We start from the raw sequence: 14,991 nt of genomic DNA, 5'->3' as shown, positions 1-14,991 counted from the left end.
ATGTGAGCATTGAGTAAACAAAGGGTCTTATCTATTTGTCATAAATCAGCTAACATCCGTTCAAGAACCTATTTGGATATCTTGCTTCAATTAAGGCATTGTAATGACATGTATTTATGTTACCCAAAAAATGTATGTATCCCATGATGTCGTATGTATATAGCTGTGTGCATTAAAGCGGAACTGTAGATATAAAATAAACACATTGTTTCACTTACCTGGGGCTTCACCAAACCCCCCAGTGGCCATCCTGTCCCACGCCGCTCCTCAACGAGCCTCCATTCGCCCGCCGCCAGCTACTTTTGGTTCCGCCGCCGGGCCACTGTGCCTGCGCAGCTCTGGCCACGCGTATCCTTTCTTTGCATTCCCCGCTATTGCAGAGGGGAACGCGAAGAAAGGATACGCTTGGCCAGAGCCGCGCTGGCATCGACTTACAAGTCGAGGTACGGGACCGAGCGGCGGCGGGGGAACAGAGACTCATTGAGGAGCGGCGCGGGACAGGACGGCTACTGGGGGCTTGGGGAAGCCCCAGGTAAGTAAAACAATGTGTTTATTTTATATCTACAGTTCAGCTTTAACAATTTGTCTGCATTCAGATTTTAAGTCTGATGAAGGCACAATAGCTGAAAGCTTACTCTTATATTTTTTTAAGTTCGCCAATAACTGATATCATCCTGATTCAAACTTTCTTGCTTCTACCGATGGATAACATGGTACAATACTCTACGGCTAGTACAAGGACTTAATACTTGACTATATTGAAATTTGAAAATGTATATTTACTGAAGCGTTTGTAAGTACAACTTACAGTATATAAGAATTCACAGCACGAACTGTGTGAATGTAAATTCTATTTGTACACTTAGACTTGTATGTTTACATGATAATGTGTAACTTAACAAGCAAATATTAAAACAGAGCACAGGTCAAAAGCCACACAAATCTTTCTAGGACTGCAGTAACTGATACCAAGCAAGATAACATACTATGAAGTCTTTATCAAATATCTAGATATTATTATTGTTTTAACAAATAACAACGTGTGTGCGTTAATTCTACAACACGCACACAAAATAAATATATGTGTATGTATGTATATATATATATATATATATATATATATATATATATATATATATATATATATATATATATATATATGGTCCACTGGGGGACTAATAGGCACTAAACAGTACTAAATACATATAAACTTTATTATTAAAAGCTTTAGTGGTGTGGGTGTGTATATAGTCAAACAAAGGGAACCTGGGGGGTGGCGGTGGGGTGGGGGGGGGGGGGGGTGAGTCTTTGCTTATCCCCCAACACTCCAAAAAGAGATGTTCCCTGAAGTGGGGTGTAACTATCCCACAGGTCTCTAACAACATCTCATACCAAACAAAAAACATTAAATTGACTCGGTTGGTGGTCAAGTTGTACAATTTTCATACAATTAGTAACCCACCACAAACTACTAATGAACCAATTCCGCTGAATGGCTTGTCAGTCAGGAAGGTGTCGAGGATACGCTAATTCTTAATGCGCTGTTACATATACACAGTGAACAGACAATAAAACCAGTGACTCCGCATGTTTCACTCTGAAGGGCATCGCCAGGAGTGCAAATTGGGGTGCAAAGCACCACCTACATACATATATACAATATAATACATGTTATATCCCGCACAGCATCTCACCACCACCCCCCATATAGCCCAAGTCAGATGCTGTGTGGGATATTGTATATATCTAAGTCCAAGATGGTGAGATTCTCTGAACATATGGTTATCACCATTTCACTTTTTTTTTTTACCAAGTTCCAATTCTTAGGTTTGGCTAGTGTACCAAATAACTATTATTTTGATTTACCTGTACAAGTTTAATCTGCAGATTATAACACCTTATCTTTGAATTTATGGCAAGCTTCAAGTTTCTTACTCTGTTTTAATATAGTGTTTGATAAGCTATTGAACGGAAGTGGATGAATCTTAGAAGTGTATAATTTTACTGAATTATAACTGTTATGCTAGAAAAGGTATGACAAATTAGGGAATCAATGACAAAATTCAGCAGATTTCAGATATGCTTCCAGGGAAAATTAAAGATGCACTTATCATGTTGTAGTCTATTTATTAATATAGATCCTGCCAAAAATAAAAATTATAAAATCTAGCAGGTTTTCCTGCTAGGCACAATCTTTTTCAATGTATTAATGATCTACTGGGTGGAATAAAGAGTAATGCTGCCATCTTTGCAGATGCCACAAAATGATACAGAATTGTCAACAATAAGCAGGGTAGTGACATTTTGCAACAGGATCTTAACAACATGGCCATATGGGCAGGCATATAGCAGATGAAATTTAATGTTGATAAATGTAAAGTTATGCACCTTAGATGTGTGAATGGTAGAGCACCATATAAAATAAATACAACTGCGAATATCAGACTTGGAGCAGGATTTGGAAATACTGGTTGTTAACAAGTTATGCAACTGTATACAATGCCAAGCAGCAGCAGCTAAAGCAAACAAAATTCTGGGAGGCACAAAACTAGAAAAAAATAGTAGTATTCTACTCCCTCTGTGTACATTCCTTGCGAGGCCACATGAGTATGGGATTCAGTTTTGGGCACCTCACTATAGTAGGGACATTTACATCCTAGAACTGGTACAAGGAGGGGCAACTAAATTAAACAGAGGAATAGAAGGTCTCACTTACCAAGAAAGGTTGCACAGACTGGTCTTATTTAGCTTGGAAAAGATGACCTGAGTTAGCATGTTTAACTACTTCAGGGGCAATACATAAGCCATCTATTTGGAGAGGGGTTCTTTACAGTAAGAATGGTTAAATGTGGAGCATCTTACCACAGGACATAATGATGACAAATTCTATATCTGCATTTAAAGAGGGCTTGGATAGTTTCCTTGCATTGAAGGACATTTGTGACTATAAGTACTAGGTAATTCACAGTGGTGTTGATCCAGAGATTTTACCTGACTGCCATCTTGAGTCGGGAAGGATTTTTTTTCCCTTTTAAAGCTAATCGGACCGAGCTGTGTAAGGAGTTTTTTCACCTTCCTTTGGATCAGTTGGGATATGTACAGGTGCGGGCCAATGATGTACATTTTCCCTGGATGAACGTGTTTTTTTTCTACCAAACTTACTAGGGTAACAACAGTACGTAATTGCCTCACCACACTGAGAGAGAGCGCACTGCAAAATGGAAGCATGGCCAACAACATAATGGGTTCTTAGCAATGTGCACTGATTTATTATCATTCTCTAAGGTTTAAGAACATTACAGAGAATCAGTAACTCAGCAAGTCAGGCCTAAATTTATTGAAAACAGTCTGCAGTCATGTGTAAAACATTTGTAAGGTTCACCTGAATTTTATGTGACCAAAGAGAAAAGTGTTAGAAGGTTAAGGAAATGAAAGACGTTTGCAGTGGTAAATTTTTGTCACAAATCTGGGTTAATTAAAAACAGTTGTCACTGCAGGTGTGTGCAATTTTTGTAGGTTCATGAATGTTATTGCATTGAGCTTTTAACAAAACTTACAATAATCTGATATGACCCAATTTATGTTCTTCCCTAGTCTTGGTGTTCAAATTTGGAATATTGAATTCGGAAACCTGAATTATCCCAAACATCACACATTAGCACCCGAGCAAGTGGTCACAGGGAGTTCACTTACTGGTGCTGCGCTCCAAGCTGAAAGGAGGAAGCATCTGAGTCATCAGAAGCTCACCGTGGAACGCAAAGTTAGTGAACTCCCCGTGACCCTGTCCACTTGCTTGGGTGCTGGAGTGCAGTGTCTGGGATAATTTGTGTTTTCGATTTAAATATCCCGAAATCAAGCACAGCACTATTCTCTACTGTTCTCCAGCCTTTGAGAACTTTAGTAAAGTCAGTCTGTTCTGTGAACAAGCCCTACGAGTTGTGTATGGAAATCATTTTAACATCGTTTATTGTCTGTTGTTTAGAAACAGTTAAAAAGAACAACTGCAGCAGTTGTTTATTTTTAATCTTCTTTAATAATTTTCCCCATGGCTCACAATAATTTTCCTTTACTCATTCTAGCTCTAAATGATTAATGCATGTCTTGTAGAACAACAAAAATGGCTCTTACCAGTTGACTGCTGCACTGAATAGCCAGAATAGAACATTTGACCTGTTGAAAAAGCAGATCACCATAAGGAATAAACTGTGAAAATGCAATAAAGTCATTAATATTCATCCTTTACAGTGGACTTTTACAGGCAGGTACCATGTTAATTATTCACTCTTGTAAACATGAAGTCACAATGTTAAGCAAACATTCATATCTGTTAGTTATAAGACACCAGTCTGTTGAATTTCCTGTATGTGTATATTATTCCAGATATCCACTAAATTAAGCAGCCAAAATTTACTGTCACGTTTAAGAAAATGAGTGATAAAACGTTTGTCATTTTATCTTATTGGAAATTTAATCTAGACTAGAATTGTTCTAAATCATGACATAAATGCATTTTTAAACAAGCATCATAAAGATACATGTTATATACATGGCATCTTTACCTGTCAAAATAGGCTTTGGCTGCATAAATATGTATTTTATCGGTAAGTATGTCTCATTTTCTGTACATATGCTATTATCTGATAATTAAGTATCAAAATGGCTATTGCATAAAAGTATTTTATTTTTCATTTGGAACATGTGTGTATCTATCTATCTATCTATCTATCTATCTATCTATCTATCTATCTATCTATCTATCTATCTATCCATCCATCTTTCTATCTAGAATGGTCTGCCCTACAGTGTACACAAAGCACTCACCTTGCACAGTGTTAGTGACAAGCACTGATATAAGAAAGCATATTAATAACCACATGCTCCTCCAGGTCCCCATACTGTATGAAGTTCAGTAGCCAGGCACTGAACTTATGTTTATTCAGTGGAGGAGCAACTCTTCTACCACTCAACTTTGCCTTTTTATAGGAAAAAGTAGCCCAGTGTCCTATGTCACCTTTACATCACAGAAGACGTGAAATGTATCATTTGTGGATATTGGTGGGGACCAACCTGAACATTTTTTTTTCTCAGCCTCTTTGAGTATGGAGAAGCCTGACCCAGGATGTTTGCTCTTTAGTGGATGGATGAAATTTACTTTCACAAGAAATGTCTTTGAGACAACAAAGGGTCATTGACTTAGAACAAAACAAGCATAACAAAAAAAATAAGCTATGTTTAGCTTGACCTGTGTGTAAAAAAGCATTCAAGGGTCCTTATTATTTTTAAAAGGCAAGATGTGGGTCAGAACAAATGAAGTTTGAATCAGTTACCACACCTTTTGGGTGACCCTATAGAGCAGGGGTCTCAAACTCAATTTACCTGGGGGCCGCAGGAGGCAAAGTCAGGATGAGGCTGGGCCGCATAAGGGATTTCACAATCAGCAGCAGCCACCTGCCCCCCCCCCCACCTCCCCATCCCTTGCATTGATTTTATTTCAAAATCAAATTCACACTGAAGCGAACTATTTTGCCTATTTTACCTTATAGTTCACTTCAGTGCTCCCATTACAAGTAATCCGCCGTGTCCCCGCCGCAAAACAAGGGCTGCAGAGCCCCCAAATCGCCCCAAGGGGCAATCCGCCGGCATTTCCTGGAAGGGGTAGAGCTTTCAGCTTCAGCTCTGCCCCTCCTGACATCAATCGCGGCGCCGCCTCTGCCCATCCCTCTCACTCTTCCTTCACAGAGAGGGGCGGTGATCTATGCGGCGATTGACGTCCGGAGGAGCAGAGTTGAAGCTGAAAGCTTTGCCCCTTTCAGGAAATGCCGGCGGATTGCCCCCTGGGTGATTTGGGGGCTCTGCAGCCCTCGTTTAGCGGTGGGAATGCGGCGGATTACTTGGAAGCTCTGAAGCGAACTATAAGGAAGCTTTTGCTGGCGCGGACCACAAAATATTGTATCGAGGGCTGCAAATGACCCGCGGGTCGCGAGTTTGAGACCCCTGCTATAGAGGCTGTAAAGTGTAAAATTCATGAGTGTGTAGAGAATTGGATCTTGATTATTTGTTACCAAGATTAATTTCAAACAATTTTAAACTTTTGAAAAGTTATGGATCAGAACCAACAAAAGGGCATCTTGCGCTTAGTGCTGCCTTTAGACATTATGATTAATAATGGAGCATGTATGCCGTATTGTATTTTTTAACTGTTTATAATCTTATTGCACAAAATACATTGCAACATATTTTGCTTATTTTATTATTTTTGTTTAGTTTTCAAGAGCCTTGCATTATTGTTGCACTACTGTTTACCTATTATACATCTTACAATTATGATAAATAAAAATGTAAATGTTTTGCTCATTAACCACTTTGGCTGTATGTTGCATTCTGGATTTTAGGGTGTAATGCTAGGTACACACCATACAATTTTCTTTACCTGCCAAATCGATTATTTCCAACATGTCCAATCTGAATTTCGATCAATTTTTCGATCTTTTTTAATCATTTTTTATCAATATTCATAGAACTAAATGAAAATAGATTGAAAAAAATGATTTAAAAAACAATTTGAAAATCGAAAAATCGATCGAAGTTCAGATCAGACATGTTGTAAATAATTGATATGTCGGGTAAATCTGCCAGAAATTGTATGGTGTGTACCTAGCATTAAAAGTGGTGCATTTTTTCCCATTTTAAAAACTAAATTTCAGATCTAATAACACACCAGAGGAACCCCCATTCCCAGTTCAGGCATCATCTGTACAAAACTCATCTCCCTGAGATCCAGCACTGCATTTGTTCCTCTTGTCCTCCAGGGGGCAGTCTCCTTATGCTGAAATTGTCATCTGTCGTAACGTGGCACTGAGGAGACTGTCCAGATCCCGGGGATGTGAGTAGGAAGTGCCTCTTCACTGTGTGCTCTACATCAACATGCCCGGTGGTTGCCCCAATCCAGGCTCAGGATGTCGGGAACATGGTTAGGGAGGTTAATAATTAAAGGGGGTTTTTTTTGTAACTATTCTGGGGGGAGGAGCACAGGAGTAGTAATTGAATGAGGATGTCAAACGGTAAACAAAGCAATAAGTGAAAATGTTACATTTATATATTTAAAAAAAAATACATTTTAGCCTGCAGCAAGTAAAAAGGTTTAGGTAAAATATCAGGTTCTTAATAAAGACTAGAACTATTCTAATTCTAATTCAGATATGGGGAATTTCAAACCTTTGCATTTCATTTACAGTGTCATTTTTACGTTGTAAAGATGGATTTCATGAAAACACTTGCAACAAATGCACACAATGTGAAGTGTCTAACCTGCCAGAAGATTTGAGCAGCCCATCCACTGATCTTATTGTTCCTTACATTACTGCAGGAAATACAGGCATTCCTGTGAAGAAGTACATCACAATTATGGGATCATTACTGGAAGCTTCCTGCTCAACTCTATCTTTCCTAGTATAGGTTTTGATCTGAAATGGAATATATTGGGCCTTTTGCACCTAACTTTTTTAGTTCCATTAATACCTGTTACATCCCTATTGGTTGGATTTTGCCAACTCCATTTTATCTTATGATCAGTGGCATAGCTAAGGAGCTATGAGCCTCAGTGCAAGTTTTACATCCCTCCCTAACTCTATACATAACAATTCATGCGGCACACCAAAACCTGCCAAGGACAACCTCAGTATGAGAGGTATAAGGTGAGGAGGGGAATAGTTTGTTAATGATTCCTTTTAAAGAATCTATAGAGGTGATTATTACCAGCACAGGAATAACATAGAGCTGATATGGTGGTTGAGGGATGGCTCCTGGGGGCCCCTCTGGCTCAAGGGCCCCAGTACGGTCTCAACTGCTGCATCCCATATTGCTGTGCCACTACTCATGATTGATATTAAAAACTTACAGTATGAGGTAGAAAAATCCAGTATATCTCCAATTAACCAGTTCACCCCCAAGGGTTTTTACCCTAACGCAGGGGTCTCAAACTCAATTTACCTGGGGGCCGCAGGAGGCAAAGTCAGGATGAGGCTGGGCCGCATAAGGGATTTCACAATCAGCAGCAGCCACCCGCCCCCCCCCCCCTACCTCTCCATCCCTTGCATTGATTTTTATTTTAAAATCAAATTCACACTGAAGCGAACTATTTTGCCTATTTTACCTTATAGTTCGCTTAAGTGCTCCCATTACAAGTAATCTGCCGTGTCCCCGCCGCAAAACGAGGGCTGCAGAGCCCCCAAATCGCCCCAAGGGGCAATCCGCCGGCATTTCCTGGAAGGGGCAGAGCTTTCAGCTTCAGCTCTGCCCCTCCTGACATCGCCTCTGCCCGTCCCTCTCACTCTTCCTTCACAGAGAGGGGCGGCAATCCATGCGGCGATTGACGTCAGGAGGAGCAGAGCTGAAGCTGAAAGCTCTGTCCCTTCCAGGAAATGCCGGCGGATTGCCCCCTGGGTGATTTGGGGGCTCTGCAGCCCTCGTTTAGCGGCGGGGATGCGGCGGATTACTTGGGAGCTCTGAAGCGAACTATAAGGAAGCTTTTGCTGGCGCGGGCCACAAAATATTGTATCGAGGGCCGCAAATGGCCCGCGGGCCGCGAGTTTGAGACCCCTGCCCTAACGTAACAGAGCAATTTTCACCTGTCATTTTTCCTCCCTCTTATTCCCTATTAACTTTATTACTACTTATCACAACAAAATGATCTATACCTCGTTTTTTTCGCCACCAATTAGGCTTTCTGTGGGTAGTACATTTTGCTAAGAATATTTTTATTCTGAATGCGTTTTAACAGGAAAAATGCCAAAATGAAAAAAGTTAATTAATCTCAGTTTTTAGCCATTATAGTTTTAAAATTAAACATTCTCCTGTGGATAAAACCAACACGTTTAATTTGCCCAGTTGTCCTGATTATTAAACCGTTTAAACTATGTCCCTATCCCAATGTATGGCGACAATATATTATTTGGAAATATAGGTGTTATTTTTCTGTTTTTTTTTTTTTTTGTCCGGTCCATAATTACAAGCCCCTATGTAGTAAAGTAAAAGTAATTTTCCTTTCCCGGGTTATAGGAAGTGTTCACTTTTTCTTTTTTTTTTCATTTAACTAGCTTTGACTGTTTACTGTTTTAGGAAATGGACGTGGCCGCTGATCGCGGTCACGTCCATTCATTCCAGGCATTGCGATTGGGTAGAGGTCCTCTTTCCCAATCGCTAAACGCGGAAATGGTGGCGGGAGCGGCACACACACATGCAGAACGGCGGAGGGAAAGTGTGACTGATTAAACGTCCTGTTGTCATTAACAGGCTCATACAAGACATTTTAATAAGTCAGGATGCGGCAAATGGTTAATGTGTTTAAATTATCTTTCTGGGTATTAATGCATATGTCATGACAGTTTCACCTGTGTAACATGACTGGCTTAAGGAGGCATAGGTGTTTGTGGTACTACCAAATCACCCTGATGATGGAACTGTCAGATAATCAAATCACCCCAGCTAATGAGTAAATGATTAAAGGGGTCCCTCAGCTGTTCATTAGTAATGTTATATAAACTCAATAAACCCCACTGTGATTGTAATATTTTCCTCTGTATGTTCATATAAGTATTTGGGGACCTTCCCTGGCACACCATTGTGATCTGCCACCTGAACATACCTGAAGACTACAAACAAGTGGACAAGATTCAACATGACAATGGCGTCAATTCATCAAGCATTACCGCATTCGGTAATGCTGGAAACAGCTGACTTTATGGAGCATTTAGTAAAATGTCAATTCATCAAGGCTGTTACCACCTGGCAAGCTGAAATTACTGACCAGTGAGGTAAAATACAGATTTGTGCAGTAAACACCTCCAAAACATGTCAGCAAATGTAAATTCATGAAGATCAGAGCATGCGGTAAAGCCCAGAAACATGTTCTCTAATTATCAGCTTTGAATGCCTTTCATGTGGATATTCCCATGAATGACATGAGAAGAGAGCCGATAGGAACAGCACCTGTCTCTTACAAGTCCCTGTGATATAGGATCCAAAGCCTTCTTAGAGGGTCCAGATTTTCTACCACCCAGGCAGTGAGCAGAGAGATTGAGACCAAAACAAAAGAGGTTTCCCTTACCTCTGTTCCGCCATTTAACCCCTTAGGTTTCAAATCACCTAAGCATGGCATTTGTAATGTCTCTTGGAGTTCATCTAAGCTGTGGCAATTAAATAAAATGTTAAGTATGTTAAGTATAACAAACATGTACTGTACATTCTAATGGGATGTGAGGATGCCATTTACTATTGTAATGCTCTCACTGCATGGAACAGCTTGTAAAAACACAGAGACACTTCACACTGCTCTGATGTTACTGAACACGATTTTGTGAATTGAAGCATAGTATTTCGGTAAATTACCGAACTTCTACTGCACCTGCGAAAAAAAAACTAAAATACCAAATGCAGTATTTTCCCAACTTGTTTTTTTTTATCATACAGCCTTTGATGAATTGACGTCAATATTCTTTCAGCAACATAGAAGAATACTTGTAGCAAATACAGAACACATACAGCAATATGACCAATCCTCCAAGGAGATCAAGCACTACCCTAGTAACAACAACTCTAATCATGCAGATCAGAAATATAGCATGGACTGAACATGCTGCACCAGTCATTCAAAAATCAATCAAAGTATATTAACCCTTTCGCGTTCCGTCGTTTTCACGTGAGAAATGTTCACCTCCCATTCATTAGCCTATAACTTTATCACTACTTATCACAATGCACTAATCTATATCTTGTTTTTTCCGCCACCAATTAGGCTTTCTTTGGGGGGTACATTTTGCTAAGAGCCACTTTACTGTAAATGCATTTTAACAGGAAGAATAAGAAAAAAATGGAAAAATTCATTATTTCTCAGTTTTCAGCCATTATAGTTTTAAAATAATACATGCCTCCATAATTAAAACTCACGTATTGTATTTGCCCATATGTCCCGGTTATTACACCGTTAAAATTATGTCCCTATCACAATGTATGGCGACAATATTTTATTTGGAAATAAAGGTGCATTTTTTCCATTTTGCATCTATCACTATTTACAAGTTTAAAATAAAAAAAAATATAGAAATATTTCATCTTTACATTGATATTTAAAAAGTTTAGACCCTTAGATAAATATTTACATGTTTTTTTTTTATTGTAATGTTTTTTTTTATAGTAATCATTTTATTTGGGTAGTTTTGGGAGGGTGGGAGGTAAACAATAGATTTATAATGTAAATGTGTGTTAATTTTTCTTTTTTTTTTTTTTCAGGTGTAGTATTACTTTTTGGCCACAAGATGGCAGCCATGAGTTTGTTTACATGATGTCACTCTAAGCGTAGAGTGACGCATCGGGGAGGGAACAGCCAGAAAAAGCACAGCTTCCGAGAGAAGCTGTCGCTTTTTCAGCGGGGGAGAGGAATCAGTGATCGGGCACCATAGCCCGATACATTGATTCCGTGGCTACCGAATCCGCGGCCGGGAGTGCGCGTGCACGGTTGGCGCATGGTTCCTGGATGCGCGCATGGTTCCTGGACGTAGAAACTACGTCCAGGAACCAAAATAGGTTAAAGAGGAACATAATGAATATAACTTATTGAATGCCAATGCTTTTTTTATTAAATAGTAATTAATCCATTTTTTTAGTCAATATTTGCCTATTTGCGTAGTAAGCAGTAACATCAGTAGGTCCCCCAGAGTGCTCTGGGGCAGAAGGTTGTTACATCATTGCCAAGGGTAAACATCACTGGCAGGGTGCAGCTTCATACCAATATACGTACAGCAATATGTAGATATGAGAAGGATTTTTGATGCTGAAACCAGGATAATTAATGTAAAAATGAGTGTCCTAAATAGTTTTAGTTACAGATGCTCTTTAACCACTTAAGTGCCGAGCACCATTTATAAACGGCATGCGGCTGTCACTTCTTAGCCGCAGCACCGTTTATAAGCGGTGCTCGGAAACTGCAGCCTTTTCACACTAGGGTGATTAGCGGGTGATTCCCCCTAATCACCCAAATTGTCGCATCACGCAATTGTAACTATATGGCAGTGACCTAACTGCCGCAACTGCCGCCAATCGTGCGCATTTTACGATTAGCACCAATCGCAAAATGTATTGCCTGCAGCATGTTCCTGCGATTCTCTAGCGATCGCAATACAGTGCTTAAAAAGCGCTGATCACGATCGTTGGGAATCGTGAGAGTGCACAGTTATTTTACCCTGCTAATTGCGGTAAAATCACTTGCTCAAAATAAAAAGCGCTAAACGCTACTGTTTTGCGCTTTTAAGTGAGAATGGGCCCTAACTGTCCATCAGAGGGGCTCACAATCTAGTCCCTACCAGGACGGTGGAGTCGGTACAAAAATCATATGACACCGACTTCTCAGTTTATGAAACCTCTGACTCCAGGTACCCAAAATTGCTCCAACTCCTCAACTCCGACTCCTTAGTCTATCACTTGCCAGGCTTGTGGATTTGGTACAAAAATCATCCGCCTCTGACTCCTGACTCCGGCTCCTCAGTTTATGAAACCACTGACTCCAAAATTGCTCTGACTGCGACTGCTCAACTCCGACTCCTTATTCTATTACTTACCAGGCTTGTGGATGAGGTACAAAATCATCCAACTCTGACTCCTTAGTTTATGAAAACACTGACTCCAACTCCGACTCCAGGTACCCAAAATTGCTCTGACTCCTCGACACCAAAGCCCTGGTCCCTACCATAGTCATATGTCTATGTATGTATGTACAATAGTCTAGGGCCAATTAGGGGAAGCCAATTAACCTATCAATATGTTTTTGGGATGCGAGAGGAAACTGGAATGCCTGGAGGAAACCCACACAGACAAGAGGAGAACATACAAACTCGATGCAGAGAGTGCCCTGGCTGGGATTCAAACCAGGGACTCAGTGCTGCAAGGTTAGAGAGATAACCACTACGCCACCATGCTGCCCCAAAATAAATATGTATAATATGTTGTACTTTAGTGTAGTGTAGCATAGTATAGCATAGCATAGCATAGAGTAGATTTGATCAGATTGTGTAGCATTAGTATATAATATAGTGTAATATGATAGTATATAGTTAGTATATAGTGTAGCATCAGTGATGAGCGAAAATGCAAATATTCTTTTCGCCGAATTTTCGCGAAAATAAGTACTATTTTCGTTTCGAAAGGCGAAAATTCGCCGAATATTTTCGCATTAATTTTCGCCTAAAGTTCGTTTTTTTCGCGTTGAATTTCTAAGCCCCCTTACAAGCTAGAATCACCAAATTTGCAGGGTATATTAAGGAGATATGTGGGTACAAGAGGAAAAAGAAATTTTTCAAAAAGACCTTATAGTTTTTGAGAAAATCGACTTTAAAGTTTCAAAGGAAAAAAGTATACATTTAAATGCAGTAAATGACAGTTACTGTAGCAAACCTAGCAGTAGTGTAAATTTACTAATATAAAAAGAAAGGGCCAAGTGTAAGTGCCATGGGCTAAGTGCCAAGTGCAAACTACCAAGTGCAAAGGGCCGAGTGCCAAGTGCAAAGGGCCAAGAGCCAAGAGCAAGTGCCAAGTGCAAACGGCCAAGTGCCAAGGGCCAAGTGCCAAGAACAAGTGCCAAGAACAAGTGCCAAGTGCAAAGTGCAAACGGCCAAGTGCAAGTGCAAAGGGCCAAGGGTCAAATGAAAAGGGCCAAGTGCAAAGGGCCAAGTGCAAAAAGCCCTTGGCTCTTGGCCCTTTGCCTTTGCACTTGGCCCTTTTCATTTGACACTTGGCCCTTTGCACTTGCACTTGGCCCTTTGCACTTGGCCCTTTGCCTTTGCACTTGGCCCTTTGCACTTGCAATTGGCCCTTTGCCTTTGTACTTGGCCCTTTGCACTTGGCCCTTTGCACTTGGCCCTTTGCACGTGCAATTGGCCCTTTGCACTTGGGCCTTTGCACTTGGCCCTTTGCACTTGGGCCTTTGCCTATGCACTTGGCCCTTTGCACTTGGCCCTTTGCACTTGGCCCTTTGCACTTGGCCCTTGCACTTGGCCCTTTGCACTTGGCAGTTTGCACTTGGCACTTGGTCCTTTCTTTTGATATTAGTAATTTTACACTACCTCTAGGTTTGCTTAAAGGGATACTGTAAGGGGGGGGGGGGTCGGGGGAAAATGAGTTGAAGTTACCTGGGGCTTCTAATGGTCCCCCGCAGGCATCCTGTGCCCACGCAGCCACTCCCCAATGCTCCGGCCCTGCCTCCAGTTCACTTCTGGAATTTCAGACTTTAAAGTCTGAAAACCACTGCGCCTGCGTTGCCATGTCCTTGCTTCCCCTGATGTCACCAGGAGCACACGGCGCAAGCACAGACCATACTGGGCCTGCACAGTACGCTCCTGGTACCATCAGCGGGAGTGAGGACATGGCAACGCAGGCGCAGTGGTTTTCAGACTTTAAAGTCTGAAATTCCAGAAGTGAACCAGAGGCGGGGCCGGAGCATTGGGGAGTGGCTGCGTGGGCACAGGATGTCTGTGGGGGACCGCTAGAACCCCCGGGTAACTTCAACTCATTTTACCCCGACCCCTCCAACAGTATCCCTTTAAGTAACTGTTATTTACTGCATTTAAATGTATACTTTTTTCCTTTGAAACTTTAAAATCGATTTTCTCAAAAACTATAAGGTCTTTTTGAAAAATTTCTTTTTCCTCTTGTACCCACATATCTCTTTAATATACCCTGCAAATTTGGTGATTCTAGCTTTTAAGGAGGCTTAGATATTCAACGCGAAAAAACGGACTTTAGGCGAAAATTAATGCGAAAATATTAAAGCGAAATTTCGCCCTTTGAAGCGAAAATAGTAGTTATTTTCGCGAAAATTCGGCGAAATCGAAAATGGGATTTTCGATGCGAAAATGGCTTTGGCGAAAATTCGCAAGCAACACTGGTATATATATTATATAGTTAGTATCAGGGCTGGGTGGCCTATGACACCATGTGACGCAG

General features: G+C 40.7%; 1 protein-coding gene across 1 annotated transcript in view; it reads right to left on the bottom strand.

Annotated features, from left to right (window-relative positions):
* LOC137537851 (mucin-5B-like) overlaps positions 1-249 on the bottom strand; it is a 128,277-nt gene extending 128,028 nt beyond the window's left edge. Inside the window, exon 1 of the mRNA XM_068259802.1 lies at positions 219-249. Within this exon, the coding sequence (XP_068115903.1) occupies positions 219-249 (31 nt within the window). The remainder of the gene's footprint in view (positions 1-218) is intronic.
* Positions 250-14,991: the final 14,742 nt, after the last annotated feature.

The sequence above is a fragment of the Hyperolius riggenbachi genome, chromosome 11 (assembly GCF_040937935.1).
Source record: "Hyperolius riggenbachi isolate aHypRig1 chromosome 11, aHypRig1.pri, whole genome shotgun sequence".
Taxonomy (NCBI): Eukaryota; Metazoa; Chordata; class Amphibia; order Anura; family Hyperoliidae; genus Hyperolius; species Hyperolius riggenbachi.
Note: the sequence above shows the minus strand (reverse complement) of the source record. Positions and strands in the feature narration are given on the sequence as shown.